This window comes from Trachymyrmex cornetzi, unplaced genomic scaffold, assembly GCF_001594075.2.
Source record: "Trachymyrmex cornetzi isolate Tcor2-1 unplaced genomic scaffold, Tcor1.1 scaffold1012, whole genome shotgun sequence".
Taxonomy (NCBI): Eukaryota; Metazoa; Arthropoda; class Insecta; order Hymenoptera; family Formicidae; genus Trachymyrmex; species Trachymyrmex cornetzi.
Genome location: NW_017295557.1, coordinates 298980 through 314419, shown reverse-complemented (window position 1 = coordinate 314419; position 15440 = coordinate 298980). Strand labels below are relative to the sequence as shown.

At 29.1% G+C, this 15440-nt stretch overlaps 1 protein-coding gene and 3 non-coding genes across 7 annotated transcripts; 2 read left to right on the top strand and 2 right to left on the bottom strand.

The window, feature by feature from the left end:
- The first annotated feature begins 372 nt into the window (after positions 1–372).
- LOC108757794 (sodium-independent sulfate anion transporter) lies at positions 373–11747 on the top strand. 4 transcript variants are annotated; one of them, XM_018502391.1, is made up of 9 exons: positions 373–450; positions 4495–4685; positions 5134–5271; positions 5834–6112; positions 6529–6838; positions 7190–7492; positions 8219–8453; positions 8814–9046; positions 11596–11745. In XM_018502391.1, the coding sequence occupies exons 1-9, from the start codon at positions 402–404 to the stop codon at positions 11613–11615; spliced, it is 1758 nt and encodes a 585-aa protein (XP_018357893.1). In that variant the 5' UTR covers positions 373–401; the 3' UTR covers positions 11616–11745. The 4 variants fall into 4 exon arrangements, with proteins under 4 accessions (XP_018357893.1, XP_018357911.1, XP_018357883.1 ...); XM_018502409.1 differs by lacking the exon at positions 7190–7492 and having other exon boundaries at positions 11596–11747; XM_018502381.1 differs by lacking the exon at positions 11596–11745 and having other exon boundaries at positions 8814–9087.
- TRNAS-AGA (transfer RNA serine (anticodon AGA)) lies at positions 945–1026 on the top strand. Its single transcript has one exon. It is a non-coding gene; the product is annotated as a tRNA-Ser (tRNA).
- A 2634-nt stretch (positions 11748–14381) lies between the features above and the next one.
- Positions 14382–14453, bottom strand: TRNAD-GUC (transfer RNA aspartic acid (anticodon GUC)). The gene has a single exon. It is a non-coding gene; the product is annotated as a tRNA-Asp (tRNA).
- Positions 14454–14679: 226 nt separating this feature from the next.
- On the bottom strand, positions 14680–14751 carry TRNAD-GUC (transfer RNA aspartic acid (anticodon GUC)). The gene has a single exon. It is a non-coding gene; the product is annotated as a tRNA-Asp (tRNA).
- Between the last annotated feature and the right edge of the window lie 689 nt (positions 14752–15440).

The window sequence follows — 15440 nt, the reverse complement described above, 5'->3', positions numbered from 1 at the left end:
ATATTGCGATATTCTAGCACATCTTGACGAGATTCCACAGATTTCTTTTGCTGTGTGGGAATTTTTTTGAGCAGTGTATATATATATAATATAAAACAGTACTATATTTAAAATAGAGAAAAAATTAAAGACGATGTCAGCATATATACACATATGTATGTGTGTACGTCAAGCGACAGGCAGGCTCGACGCTATAAAAGATATGCCATGTTTCCGAGTTATCGCTTGTAGACTACACGTGTGATCACGTTTAGTCGCACGTACTCTACTTTATCGACCTTTTCTAGTAGAAAAGTACACAGCTCGAAGACTCGAATCGTACGCGCTCCTCCATTTCTCTAGTTACTAGAGTCTAGTACATACTACATACATATAACACGTAGCACGTCTGATTTCGTGAAATGTCGCTTTCACGAGGAACATTCGGCGAAACAATATCGCTTCTTTCGAGTAAGTTTTGCTTCGATCTTTTTAAGCCACGTCTTCAATGAGTCAGTAGTCTGTAATCGGCGAGTCGGGATTGGTCGAAATCGGTAAATCGGTGGAGTTGGCTAGCAGCTAATGCAACTTCTAAGATTACCGACTCATTGTAGACACGGACTTCTACCAAACGTCGTCGTTATCTCTGATTTCGATCAATCAAACTGTAACTAACGTGTTACTTGTCATGCATACATATTAGGACATTTCATGAGATCAAATATTATGATGTAAACAAAAAAATTAATCATTCGATTTTTTCACTTCATGAGCATATTTTTATACATATATTTTGTATCATATCATTTTAATCTATTTTTTTATCATACATTTATTTTCGCTCTAAAATGTTTTATTATTTATAATTTGTGTTTTAAAATTAAGAAAAAAATTAAAACAATTTTAGTCACCATTTCATGTCCACTTGAAACTTTTCTTGTTAAAGAGAGCCCATAACCACAATAGCAGTCGTGGCCGAGTGGTTAAGGCGTCTGACTAGAAATCAGATTCCCTCTGGGAGCGTAGGTTCGAGTCCTACCGACTGCGGATGTGGAATTTTTTTTATGATCAAATGTGAAATATTAATGAATAGAAATTGTACATGAAAAATGAGAATTTTGCTAGATAATTTTTTATTAAGGATTTTGTGAAAAAAATTGATTGCAAAAATGGTACTTTGAAAAGAAGACATTAACTCAAAATATATTTTCTGTAATTTATACTATAAAAAGATATAATCTAATGTATCGAGGAAATTATTTTAACCCTTGAACCAGGGTTGGTAAAAAACATGTTTTAAACGTGTTTTAAACAGTTTAAAACATGCTTAATTGATGTTTTTAATATGTTTTAAATATGTTTTTTTTATAGTACTGTTTAAAGCATATTTGAAGCATTAAAAACATATTCAAGAAGAAACACAATATGTTTTATTCTTAAAAAAAAACATTAGTCTTTACCAACCCTGCCTTGAACACCACACTGGGTTACAGTAACCCAGTCCGTTTGAAAAAAACCGTGGCGTTTATGGACGGTCAGAAGTGTGGAGTGTGAGCAATGGGGGGAAAAAATTTTCTTTGCATTGATGCATTAGATCCCGGGATAAAAGCAGAAGAAGACTCCAAGGTTACCGCAAACCATGTGTGGTGAAATCAGGTGGCGAAAATAGTGTGGTGTTCAAGGGTTAATATAGCATATAATATAGCAAAAATTTTGTAACTAAAAGAAAAAATGTATCTATATATAGAATAATGATTATATAACTAAATGTATAACTTATTTTAACTTTATTATTAATAATAAATTCTCTGATGAATATGAATCACATGTCATATCTGATACATATATTCGTTATAGAATTTATACGCTAATAATAAAATTAAAATAAGTTATACGTCATACATAATGAAAAATTTTTGATATTTGTATTATATATAAACTTTATATATGCTAATAATTTGAAACAAAGAAAACTTGATTGTTATGTCAAATAGTTAGCATGATATTATTTCTTTGTTTTCCGTTATCAGAATTTCGCAGACAGCGGCGATATTTCATCCTATAACTGTTTATTTGCCCGTCTTGTCGCGTATAATAGCATCCGTATATACTTGGTAAATACGTCAGATCATTGACGCGGTATGTTCTGGTGATTAATGAAAATCTCGCTACTATACGTACAATGTCTCGAAAATGCAGTAACTAATTAATCTTGGCAACTTTGTTTTTCTTTTCTTCAGACAGACGAGAAGTTTGATAATTGTATCATGGTCGAAACTCGAATCTTGAATGCTTATACATATATACAGACATACATATTATATACATATATATATGTATACATATATACATATGTGTATAAAATTTCTGCATATTAAAGTACTAAAGTAGAAATATCGAAAAATCAATAGCTTACATCATATTTCATACTTTGTTTTAATAGATTTATGAAATATCTTGTATACTAATCATTTTTTAGTTACTGTATCTTGACTATTCTATGCATAAAAGCATCAACTTTTATGTATAGAATAGCAAGATAAATGAACCGATGCAAAAAAAAATACATAATTACTTTCCAAGAAGATTATGCAACTTGTATTTTTTTTAAAGCAATATGTTTTTTTTACACCAATTGATTGATTTCATTAGTCTATGCGTAAAAATATTTAGGTACAATTACCAAAAAGGTACAATTGCGAAAATTGTATACTTTCATCTGAAATCTGAAATCTGATTTTTCTTTATTATCAATAATTTCGGAGAAAACGAACTGTTTAAAATAAAATAGAGAGGACATCCTATATATAATTTTACAAAATACAATTTTTTAAATGTATAGTATGACGTATAAAATTATGTAACCTGCTAAAGTATGTGTGTGTGCACGTAATATATTTTTTTTTATTTAAAGAATAATTTAAACAATATATTTTTAATAAAATATTTATATTTTCAATTAATTTTTAATATCAGATTTATAAGATGTAAAATCCACTTAAAAAATTATTCTTATATGAATAAAAGCACACATACACGCTTAAATATATAGTTTCATGATTGACATCTGAATTGAACATATAATTACGAAAAAAGGTCTGACGATTAAAAGAGATTGCCGACAAATTGCGTTAATTCCGAATGATCTTTTATACTCACGTGACGCTCGTATACATCTATACTCTCATATGTATTCGCTGAGTATATTGACAGTGCCATTTGTTGCGACATCATCACATGATATGCGAGCTAATACCTCGAGAATTATGTTGTTGTTAAACATTTTACGGAGATGAGATTGTAATACTAAATCGACCGTCTCCTTCGATTACCGTTTGTTTGAGAAAATCTTATCGCGATGATCGCCGTACAGCATATTAAATACGTTATCGCAATCTGGTAAGCACTTGATTATTAAGCATTTGATAAATCAGTGTACTCCTCGTCATAATGGATTATCAAGAATACTGAAGGTGTCAGTATTTGAAGAGCATTGTACTGAATAGGCCGTCTTTTATCCTCAATTGCTATAGATAGTGTTTTCCTTCGAAAGTTTACATTCATAAAGCTACAGTTTTGTATGTTAATACACGTCAATTTTGTGGACTGTGTGAAAAATTTTTGCAGTAAAAATTATTTTATTTATGCATTAAAAAATATAACGTATCGAGATCATGACGCTGTGTATGTATAATTCATTAAATAATTAATACATGTTATTTAGTTGTACATATATATATATATATACATATATATATTCTAGTGCAATTTATATTATGCAATAGGATATGACTATTATATTAGAAAAAAGTATTTGCACGTGTTGCAGTTTTTTAATATCATGTTTGCGTAGCCTTCGATATAATAACTATCGTCGAATCATTGAGAGGCGTAACTATGATTAGTTAGTAGTTTTAAAATTACTGACATGATACAGTAGCTGTGATGATAAGTCGATAATAATGTTAGATACTGTCGATGTATTTCAAATCCGACAAATGTGTTAATAATATTTTAATAACCAATAAAATAACGTAATATAATATCTATAATAAGATTAACACACACACACTTATCTGTTTTTATTATATTTAATAAAAGTGGAAATAAATATATATTTAATGTCCTTTTTTACAGACTTCGTGGACAATTTATCTTCACAATTTTTATTTTTAATTTTATATATTTTAACATCTTGCTTTAAATTGAAGTTTTATGTTAACTAAAATTAATTTGTAAGACATTATTTTAATATATTAATATACATATTTATGTTTTCATGTTATTATATTAATATTTTTCATCTAAATCTTTAAAAAATTATTATTTTTAGATATCCATCATATCGACATCACAATATTATTCTTTCCAAATGTTTATTACTGAACATAATCGAACTAGCTTGCATTTCTCACGTCCTCATATGATTTTAATTATAAGATTACAATCCAAATTTTTGTTTTAATCATTTTTGCAACCATTTCTGTTTTTACGTATTTATTATGCAAATCATAGGGCCGAATGTTATACTCTCTCAAAGTTGCAACCTCAAGAGGCTTCTCCTGCGGAGAATACCGATTCTAGCATGGCTACCTTTGTACAGTTGGAGCAAACTTCTGCAGGACACTTTGGCAGGGTTGACAGTGGGTCTGACCGCAATACCGCAGGGCATAGCGTATGCAATAGTGGCTGGACTTCCGGCACAGGTGGGTACATGATACGAGCACATATATACACTTGCGACTGTGTGCTTGCTGCATATAAACTTCCTTCTGCGAATGATGTTCGAATTAAAGTTGTCGTTTTTCAGTACTTTAACGTAAATGATAATTCTCCAAAAAATGTATAAGAAAAATCTATTATTGCTATATATTCTAGAATGTTAAAACTATTTGAAAGAAAATTTTAGATTGTATTTAAAAATTCTCAAACGAAAAATTTTGGAAGTCCGTGGAAAGTTCATTCACAATCCTAAAACTCACGATGATCCTATAGTTTAAAAACGGAGATTGCACACTCGTGGAATTACTCGCAATTTTTCGCTCGGTTAATTAAATTTCTCAAGTATTTTGAGGAAGTCTCCATCGAGTAACCGATCTAATCTACGATAGTTGGAAAGACAACTCTCGTTAGGTGAACTTTTGAAAACTTCAGTATGGCCTGTACAGCAGTTTCATGGGTTGCTTCGTTTATCTGGTCTTCGGTAGTTGCAAGGATGTAACGGTAGGACCTACCGCGATAATGGCATTAATGGTACAAAAGTACGTGAACAGTATGGGAGAAGACATTGCCGTAAGTGACCCCCTTATTAACTCTCGTCCAATATATTTTGATATTTAATTTTATTCTTTATACAATATATTATAATTATTTTTATTAATATATCCGTATCAAGTTAATAATACAATTTAGCAGTATAGTTTAATTTCTTTGATATATTTGCTTTGTATCTATTTTTAAATTACTTGCTAAATTCAATTCATAATCATTTTAAATTTGATGACATTTATAATCGATGATTTTATTGCAAGATATATATGTATTTTATTTGAAATACGATAGAGAACCACGGTCAACGTTAGATGTTTCGAATAATACAATATATAAATATATTGCTTATTAAATCTTATTTCAGATATGATTACGTGTTGATAACTATTGGTGCGTAATCATATCTGAGATAAATTGATTTAATAAAGAATATATATCGTATTATTCGAAATATCTAACTTTGACCGTGATAGCGTTCTCTATCGTATTTGATGTATTCATATATATGGTCGTTTCTTAAGTCTTAATAATATCTTATTTTAATTTTTTTTATAAGGTTTTTTTCGAATAAAATCGTTTTCAGGTGCTCGTATGCTTTTTATCAGGCGCCGTGATCACATTCATGGGAATACTTCATTTGGGGTTTCTCGTAGACTTTATAAGCATGCCTGTAATTTCCGGCTTCAGTAATGCCGCGGCGATTATTATCGCTACTTCCCAATTAGGTACCTTACTAGGTATTAAAGGGCGCAGTGACTCCTTCATCGATGCTATTTCACATGTTGTTAAGCATATAAACGAAACCCAACTTTGGGATACAGTGCTAGGAGTATGCTCAATGGTGTTGCTGATTCTTTTCAAGGTAAATTGATTAAAAATTACCAGATTACAAAAATTACAAATATTATCATTAAGAGGTGATCGTCTTTAGAAAGGATTTTAATTATATATTTTATTAGCACTTTTTTAATCGAAATTTCTGAGTATCTAATTTACATTTTTTATCGCTAATAAAATTTATTCGAGCATAAAAATTAACAAGTCAATGTCCCTTTGGCATATTTTGTAAAATTTTTTCCTTAAAAATTGTATAAATTTCAATTAGGTAATTATCCATTAAAAAAAATCTTATTTTTTTAAATTAAGATTAAATATCAAAATAATTATCATAGAATCTCCTTTGAATGTTTTAATAAATGCGCTTTTTATTTTGATGCGGATATTTTTTAGCAAAATACAATGAAAATATTATTAATAAAATAAAATTTTCAAAAATAGAAACTGCCCGGCAAAAAGCAGGGAACTCCTTTCCAAAAATTTATGTGGCTAATCTCCTTGGCGAGAAACGCCATAGTCGTGATGGCTGGAATTCTCATAGCTTACGAGCTATATTCTCATGATATCAAGCCTTTCCAAATTACGGGCAACATAACTGAGGGTTTACCACCGTTTTCTTTACCTCCGTTTACCATCGTAAATGGAAACCATACATATACCTTCACAGAAATAGTCAGCGAACTTAGTAGTAGTATCCTCTCGATACCACTCATCGCCATCTTGGAGAGCATCGCCATCGCTAAGGCATTTGGTGAGTAAATATCGCTGGCAAATTTACTTAAAAGGGACTAACTTTAATTAAAAGTGCATGATAGAAGAAAATACTGCATCGATAAAGCAAAATATGACTTCTTTTTTCAATTTTGTAATGATATATCTAGTAAAAAATCAATGTCACAAATTATTCGATGGTCTCTGAAGAATATAAAAATGTTTTCTAAAGAATCTGATCTCTTAAAAGGGAGAGTACACTCCTGTTTCCCTTCTAGTAGCCGCCTGAATATTATAAATTATTGAGATATCGAATTTTTTAGCTGTTTCCTTTAATAACAATTGATAAAGCGAAACTTTACATATCCGGAAATTTTCGGCAAATTTACAGCGAAAGGAAAGACTCTTGACGCCAATCAAGAGATGCTAGCAGTTGGCCTTTGTAACATATGCGGCAGCTTTGTGAGATCAATGTCCGTAACTGGAAGTTTCACTCGTACCGCTATTAACAATTCGTCTGGCGTCAAAACGCCGTTTGGTGGTATTATCACCGGCACTTTGGTGCTTTTGGCATGCCAGCTATTGACATCTACTATTAAATATATCCCCAAAGCCACATTAGCAGCTGTCATCATGATCGCGATGTTCTACATGTTTGAAACGCACGTTTTCGTTCTTCTTTGGAGAACAAAGAGTAAGATACTAATTATTTATCAATACTTTCTAAATATCTCTAACTTATTCTGCTTTTTTAGTTCTTTTTCGATCGTTTATTTTTTAATTTATTGATAGAAAGAGAATTAGATTTGGAAGGAAAGTTTATTATAAGAGTTTTCTTTCCGAATGTAAAGAGAGAGAGAGAGAGTTTTTTAGATTACATGTATATTCAACATACACAATCGAAAGCTTATTTCTTTAAACGGTTTTTTGTGCATGTTTTTTGTGCATGTGTGTTCGATTAGCTTCAAACAAAAAGATACTACTAAAATATTTATATATGTGTTATAATTAAAATAATGTGTTACAGCTAAATAATTAATTATTATTAAAACACTTTTCATAAAAAATACAAGTACGATATTTTAATATACTACACATTGATGCAGCGAAATTATTTAATAATCATTAATAAGTTAAAATTTGAAAGTAATCAATATTTATTTCATATATGTTTCTATAAATAAAAAAATAAACGAGAAAATAAGTTCTAATTAAATAAAAATATAATTCTTGTAGTAAATATTTTCCTCAGTTATTTTTTTATTACAAATATACGTCAAATTTTATTATTTAAAGATACGGGTAAGATATAAAAACATAACACTCAAGAAAGTAATTTTTGTTAATATAGCTCGTTATAAATTATCTAGTTAATCCAGTTTATTTAAGATTAACCGTCTCCTCTTTGTCTGTTGAATAGAAATCGATCTAGTGCCGTTGATAGTGACGTTATTATGTTGCTTGGCGATCAGTTTGGAGTATGGTATGATCATCGGGATTGCGGTAAATCTAATTCTCTTACTCTATTTCGCGGCCAGGCCAGGGTTATTGATCGAAGAGCGAATCGTTGATGGCTTGACCGTGCTTTTCGTATCGCCCAAGCAATCCCTGAGCTTCCCAGCAGCAGAGTACCTTCGAGAGCGAGTAATGTCGTGGTAAGTCCCACCGCAAATCCGCGTAAGAAATGATTCAGACTCGCACGTACACTAGATGTCCCCCCAAAAATGTAAAATACCGCAAAATTTTAAATGGCGTTCAACATTTATTCAATTTTCCAAGATATTGAATGTTTTGTTAAGTATTATTATTGTTGTTTCTTTATAGATTAAATCTTTAATTCAAGAAACTTTCCGTCTTTTAAATTATATTTTAAAGAATATTTCCCTTACAAAAAAATTAATTCCATCGTAAAGAGCAATACTATGTATGCGCTATATATATTTTTTCCATAATATCTCGTTTGCGTTTGAAAAAGATAATTATTTTAGAATTATCACTTTGTTGCATGTCACTAGGTGCGATAAGAGGCCGATAAGTTTACCAGTGGTAATAGAAGGTCGACACGTGCTCAGAATTGATGCCACAGTCGCGAAAAATCTGGCATTGCTCTTGTCGGATCTCATCACACGAAATCAGAAGATCATTTTTTGGAATTGGTGCGAGGACGCCAAACAAACTTTGATAAGTTACGATTCATCATTCGAAACTTATTGCAAATCATCCGGCAGTATAGCGCGGATATTTACAGGTAAATTTTCAAGTAAAATTTCTGCTTTATTTTCTTTCTAAAAAAAACTTGTTTATGATTAGAATTTTTTAGAATTATAATTATATATAAGAAAATTCCTTAACAGGTTAATATTATGTTTCTTCATAATATTTATATATTCTGCTGATGTTTCTTTTTCTAAAGTCCGATATGAAAGGAAGATTTAAAATAGATTGAAAAGTTTAATCCTTCGATAATAAATAAATCTAAATAATTTTGCGTTCTTTTACGATCAATATTTTTGTATTCGTTAGAGATATAAGTACAATGAATCCTTTTCTTATCGTTTTTTAACAAAGTTGTGAATGGGGATTTAATGTAAAAAGCGTAAAAAGTGCGTCCTATAATATTTTGAAAATTATTTTCATATTTACAAGTATTTAAAGCAGAATATAAAAGAAAGTAAATGCCACTTATAAGATAGTAGATTTATAAGAAAATAAAATAAAATCAAAGGTACTAATTTAAAAAAAAATTTTTAGTATTTTTTCAGAAATTAAATAAGATAAATTTGATTGCTATATTTAAAATTCACACAAAAATAACCTGTTCTGAGAGTTATATCGTAATTAACATGTAATCATTTTTATATCGGATTATATTAAAGTTGTATTCTATTTTTGCACTATCAAAGTTAACGCCATCATGCATTAGTTTGCAAGTTTACGAACTGCATATTCTCTTCCCGATACTCAAGGGAACAGGCCGGATGGCGTTTCGAAATTTTCCGCGCTTTATCAGACTCGACGTGACGCGCACGAGTTTGCAAATTTACAAACCCCTGCACTTTTGAGAAGGGCACATCCGGTAGTATTCAGGTGGTTAATGGATTGTGGCGTCTCTGAAAATTTCCGTATTTTAGATTTGACGATATGTGACGTTCGGCGAAAGCACATTCACCAAAAAAGAAATTTATAGTTTCACTACTTTTTTCAAAAAAAGAGATAAAAGAAATAATTCTGTTCTCAAAGATTTAGTAAGAGGCATGTTTCGTTCGATCGGAGGAATTTCCTAAGTTATTATATATTCCCGGAAGGCATTTGCATGTTTCGTGCATCGAAACTCTATAAGTAGACTCGTAAAGGAATTTTGCATTATAGCTCTCCCTATGCATGGTTATCCAATTATAATAATTAATAAAATTAAATATTTCCAAAATAAAAATGGAGACTTTTTTAATGATATTTGAGGGAAAAATATTCGAGCAAAATATTTCTTATTCAAATAAGAGCTTTAAATTCGAGCATGAGATAAGAGTGGCAAGTGTTAAAAAAAAATCATGATTCTTTTAAAAAAATTTAAAGGTGGTTTTTGTATCATCTCGATGCGTAAATTTATTATTTGGCAAATTGATCGAATCACTACGTCTTCAAAATGTTATAAAGTATACATTATTGTAGAAAGAAATATCCGACCTAATTCAATTTCCAAGATACTTTTATTTCATTGATTACGATTGAACACTCTGTGTATATATGTAACTGCGATCGAACATCGTGAGCATTTACGTGGCGACCTATATCATCACGTATGCGCATACCGAATCACTTATGACAACCCCTTTTCCTCTCCTCCTACCACTAGTACGGGAGTATTACACTTCGAACGTACACCATATTGTTTCTGTCGTGTAACAGTCCCGGCGGAGCGGCGGTTGATATAACAACTCGCAGTGTTCTAAACTCGTTTCATTTCGTGCAGAAAACAAATCTCCGCTTCGGGCATCGATATGCAGCTGACAGCTATTAATTTGTCATAAAAGTTCTGCGATGTATTAATCTAAAATCAATCAGTTGATTTTGAATTATTCCCAATCTGACAATATACACTATTTTTTTTCAATGTAATATATTAAATATAAAAGTACATTAAATAAACTAAAAATAAGAAAAACTCTATTATAACTTTCTATTATTTAAAAATATAACTAAATACACTGTACAAATATAAAATTAAGTATACAAATAAAATATTAATGCAATATTAAAGTTACTAGAATAATAGATACGTAGAATCTGACATATCTCTTTTTTATAAATCCTTTTTTTAATTATCATTTTTAAAATGATTTATCAATTTTCGGTTATTTTACTTTTAATATTATTTATTTCCAAGCTTCCATATTTTATTTTTTATTCACAAACACGATACATATGCGTATGTGTAATTAGCATATATTTATTTTGCAATTTTAAGAAAAAAATTTAATTGAATGTCAAAGAACTCTCTCCGTATATAGCATAATACTTTATATGCAGAATGCTTTCAATGCACACGTATTAATAAATGTACCTGGTTGTACAGTACATGTAATAATATATGCATTTATTCTGCATATATAAAAATATATATATGCTGTATCTAGAGCTTTTTGATATTCAATTAAGTTTTTTTTACTGCATGTATTTTATATCCTATAGTTATATGTATTTTAATGGGATAACTGTCGCATTATATAAATAAATCACAAGATTCACAATAATGATTTATGGACAATAATTAGATATGTATTGCTTTTCTGTTTTCAGACGAGACTGTGATTTGTTGATTAAACCCATAGATGTCATAGAGCTACCGCCATAACAGTGTTCATTGTATTCCTTGGAATAAACACTAAGGTCACTAAGCGCCATTTTTACAAATCTACAAATTTTTTGTTATGTGCATTACGATAAAAATATTAAATGTGACTTTTTTAAATAATTGCAAACTGTTTTCTTATGCATTCGCAGCCCGTTCCTCTTGTGCATTCTACAGTAAAATTCATATATACACGCTGTACATAATGCGATCAACCGAGATACACATATAGATTATTGATAATATTATTTTTATCGTTAAGAAGGCGATGGACATATTACATCAACGACGGGGTTGTTACCCTTCATTTTATCATCCCTTTATAGAACGAGAGTCTTTTCCTGGATCAGTTAATACACTATCCAAGATTATCGACTGAAATTATAAAGAACCTTCTACACAGCCACTATCATAATTTACAATCATATTCTCTTTTTTCTCTTTCTCTTTCTTTTTTTCTTTTCTTCCTGTCTTTTACAAAATATCCCAAAATTCACGGAATAAAATATTAATATCATGAGAAAGTTTTCGAGAAATTAAATGCAACTTTTTATTCTAAGAGTAATAATTCCCGAAATGTAATACTTAAAATTGTTTAACCGATATCATGATTAAAAAATGATCATCTTATCTGCAGAATGAGCGTACAATCGAGTTAACGATCGCGCACATTGCGTACGCTCTCTCTTATTAATGCTTTTAAAAAAGATTATTACTATCCGCTATATTACCCATGTACAATGACCGTATGAATATGATCCATTGAAATATTGATCGCAAATTAATATGCATAAGCGAACAGCAACATAATTTTTTGTTTAACGTTGATAAACGGATAAAGTACACGGTCATTACACGGTATGTACATGTGAATCATGGACAGACGGTTGTTTAATAGCAGCTTGTAAGCGATCATTTCTATAAACTCCTGTAATTCAGAAACTATTACTTGGAATAGAATATTGTGAAAACTGTTATTATTTAATTTCAAGGTCTTTTTTGCTATTAATCTTTATTCGTAAATTTGCGCGTGTGTGGGTGTGTGTGTCCGTGTGTGTGTGTGTGTGATATGTAATGCACGCATATTACGTACAAATATGTATATTTAAAAAATGTGATATGTAATAATACGTACACTGAGAGAAAAATATACGAAATTTCAATAAATAATTGTTTTGAATAGTAATATAACATTTATTTACGGAAAATAAATATTTGCTAATTAAAAAAGTATAATAAATAAAAACAGTATAATAAATCAAATTAATGGTTCTTGTACAAAATAAACATGTTTATATATAGTAAATATTCAACTGGCATAAATATTTAAATAAATATTTATTAAAGTTTAGTACATTTTTTCTGTGTATATTATATATTATATAATATATGCCAGTATATAGTATAAATCAAATTTTTTAAATATTTATACCTACAGAAGGCTCACTGATACCACATAGGGGAGACCGGGGCCGATTGTCACAGTTTTTGATTATTGATTTTTAGAAAAAAGTGGATGCCTGATTTTGAAATATTATATACGTTACATTATACCTACATCCTTTAGGTATTACTAGGTATTAAAAAAAATATTACTCGTGAATTCATCATATCATAAAAATAAGTTAATTTTAAATGATGCTGCGAAAATATGACAATTAACCCCGTGTCCTGGGTTGATTGTCACACGTTCTAGGATTGGCAGTAGCATATTTGTTATGGATAACACATATAAAAAATATAATTTTTATTTTAATATCAGTTCTATATTTTGAGAAATAATAGTAATTATAGTATTAATACAAATAAAAGTTATTTTAATCATAAAATACGTAATTTGTTTTTGTACCATAGTTTCTATATGAAAAATGAAAAAATATTTATCTATATGAAATATAATATATTTGTAAATATTCTCTGTGAAAATATGTCCTCTAAAGATATTAAAATTAATTGTCACCTAATCTCGTCTCATTTTGGTCTATCTACCCCACATGCATAGCCATTTTTAATAAAAGAGATTGTATTCACAAACTTAGTCAGAATAATGATTACTTAATTATAGCAAAGATCTTCTAAGATATGTCATTTTCTATGAATATATGGATATTACGATTAATAATGCCAAAGACTTGTCAGACAACAAAATAGGTGATTATAAAAATTTACTCACCAATTTCATTTTCTCAAAAATCGCTATAAATAATATATACAATGCTTGTGGTGCAAACCATTTTACACAACAAATTAATATTATATCAGCTATCTACAGTTAAAAAAAGAGATTTTTCTGCCGTGTCTTGTTTGAGTTATAAGCATTTTGACAATCAACTCCGTACGACACACACACACAACACACACACAACCAGCCCCGGTCTCCCCTATATTTTAAGATTATTATCAAGAAAATATTCTTTGTTAAAGATAATCGTTATTTAAAAAGAAGAAAAATTGAATAATCACTTGTCTTAGCAATAAAATAGTATTTTTCTGTGTACATAATCTGTTCTTGCTTTAAAAATATCTTAAGACTGTACTTAAGACAATTTTAAATATAAGTATCGACTACGAATACCGGTCCATATAAATTTTAATTCTAACGATAAACTCTTCAATAATTCGGGAATTTTTTATTAAAAAAAATTTTAAAACAATCGTCATTCATTATAATTTTTGTAGAATCTTAAAGAAAAATTTAAATCAAGTAAAAGGAAAAATTGCAAAAATAAGAATTCTCCCCGACGGGGAATCGAACCCCGGTCTCCCGCGTGACAGGCGGGGATACTAACCACTATACTATCGAGGACTTCTTGAGACAAAGTTTCCTAGTAAACGGCAAAACAGATGTATTATAATATCGTTGAAATTGTAATGTATAAAATATTTATAACAAATAAAAATTTAATTTTAACGATAAATTCTTTAATATAATTTCGGGAACGGACTTTTTATTGAAAAAAGAATTTAGGAGCAATCGTCATTCATTATAATTTATTATAGTAATAAAAGAAAAAATTGCAAAAATAAGAAATCTCCCCGACGGGGAATCGAACCCCGGTCTCCCGCGTGACAGGCGGGGATACTAACCACTATACTATCGAGGACTTCTTGAGACGAAGCTTCCTAGTAAACAACAAAACAGATGTACCATAATATCGTTGAAATCGTAATATATAAAGTATTTTTTTAATAAATTAAAACAATAAATTAAAAATCATAAGTATAAATTAAAGATTTGTCGTTCGTTATAGTAAATTATGTAATTAAAAATACGTGTATACTGAGAGAACTAAATTAACATAAAAAAAAACTATCACAATATAATTTTAATTTTAATCAATTTTAATTTCAAATTTTTATCATTTATGTTAATATTTAAAACATAATAAAATGTAAAAAGTTATATATATAAAATTAAATTAATAAAAAAATTAAAATTTATTTTTTTTACAAGTATTTTATTGTATTCTAATTTTTTATTCTAATGCATCGATGTAACAAATATCTATATCGTATATAATCAGAATATCGCAATTTATTATTATATACTATTTAATTTTAATAATATATAAAAACACATTTAAATTATATTGTTGTATATATTAATTGTGATTTGATTAAGATAATTTTAATGTCAAGATAAAAAAATTGATTTATTTTATAAAAAATTCAAAAAATATTTAATATTTTAATATAATTATTTATTTATAATTATATTAAACCTGAAACGTTGTAAAAAAAAAATTCGACGAGGATGGGATTCGAACCCACGCGTGCAGAGCACATTGGATTA

Excerpts from the sequence above, each read along its gene's own strand:
- LOC108757794 (XM_018502381.1), top strand. The coding sequence starts at position 402 with ATGTCGCTTTCACGAGGAACATTCGGCGAAACAATATCGCTTCTTTCG. Across the intron at positions 5,272-5,833 it reads GTATGGGAGAAGACATTGCC|GTGCTCGTATGCTTTTTATC; the intron begins GTAAGTGACCCC and ends AATCGTTTTCAG. Across the intron at positions 7,493-8,218 it reads TCTTCTTTGGAGAACAAAGA|AAATCGATCTAGTGCCGTTG; the intron begins GTAAGATACTAA and ends TCTGTTGAATAG.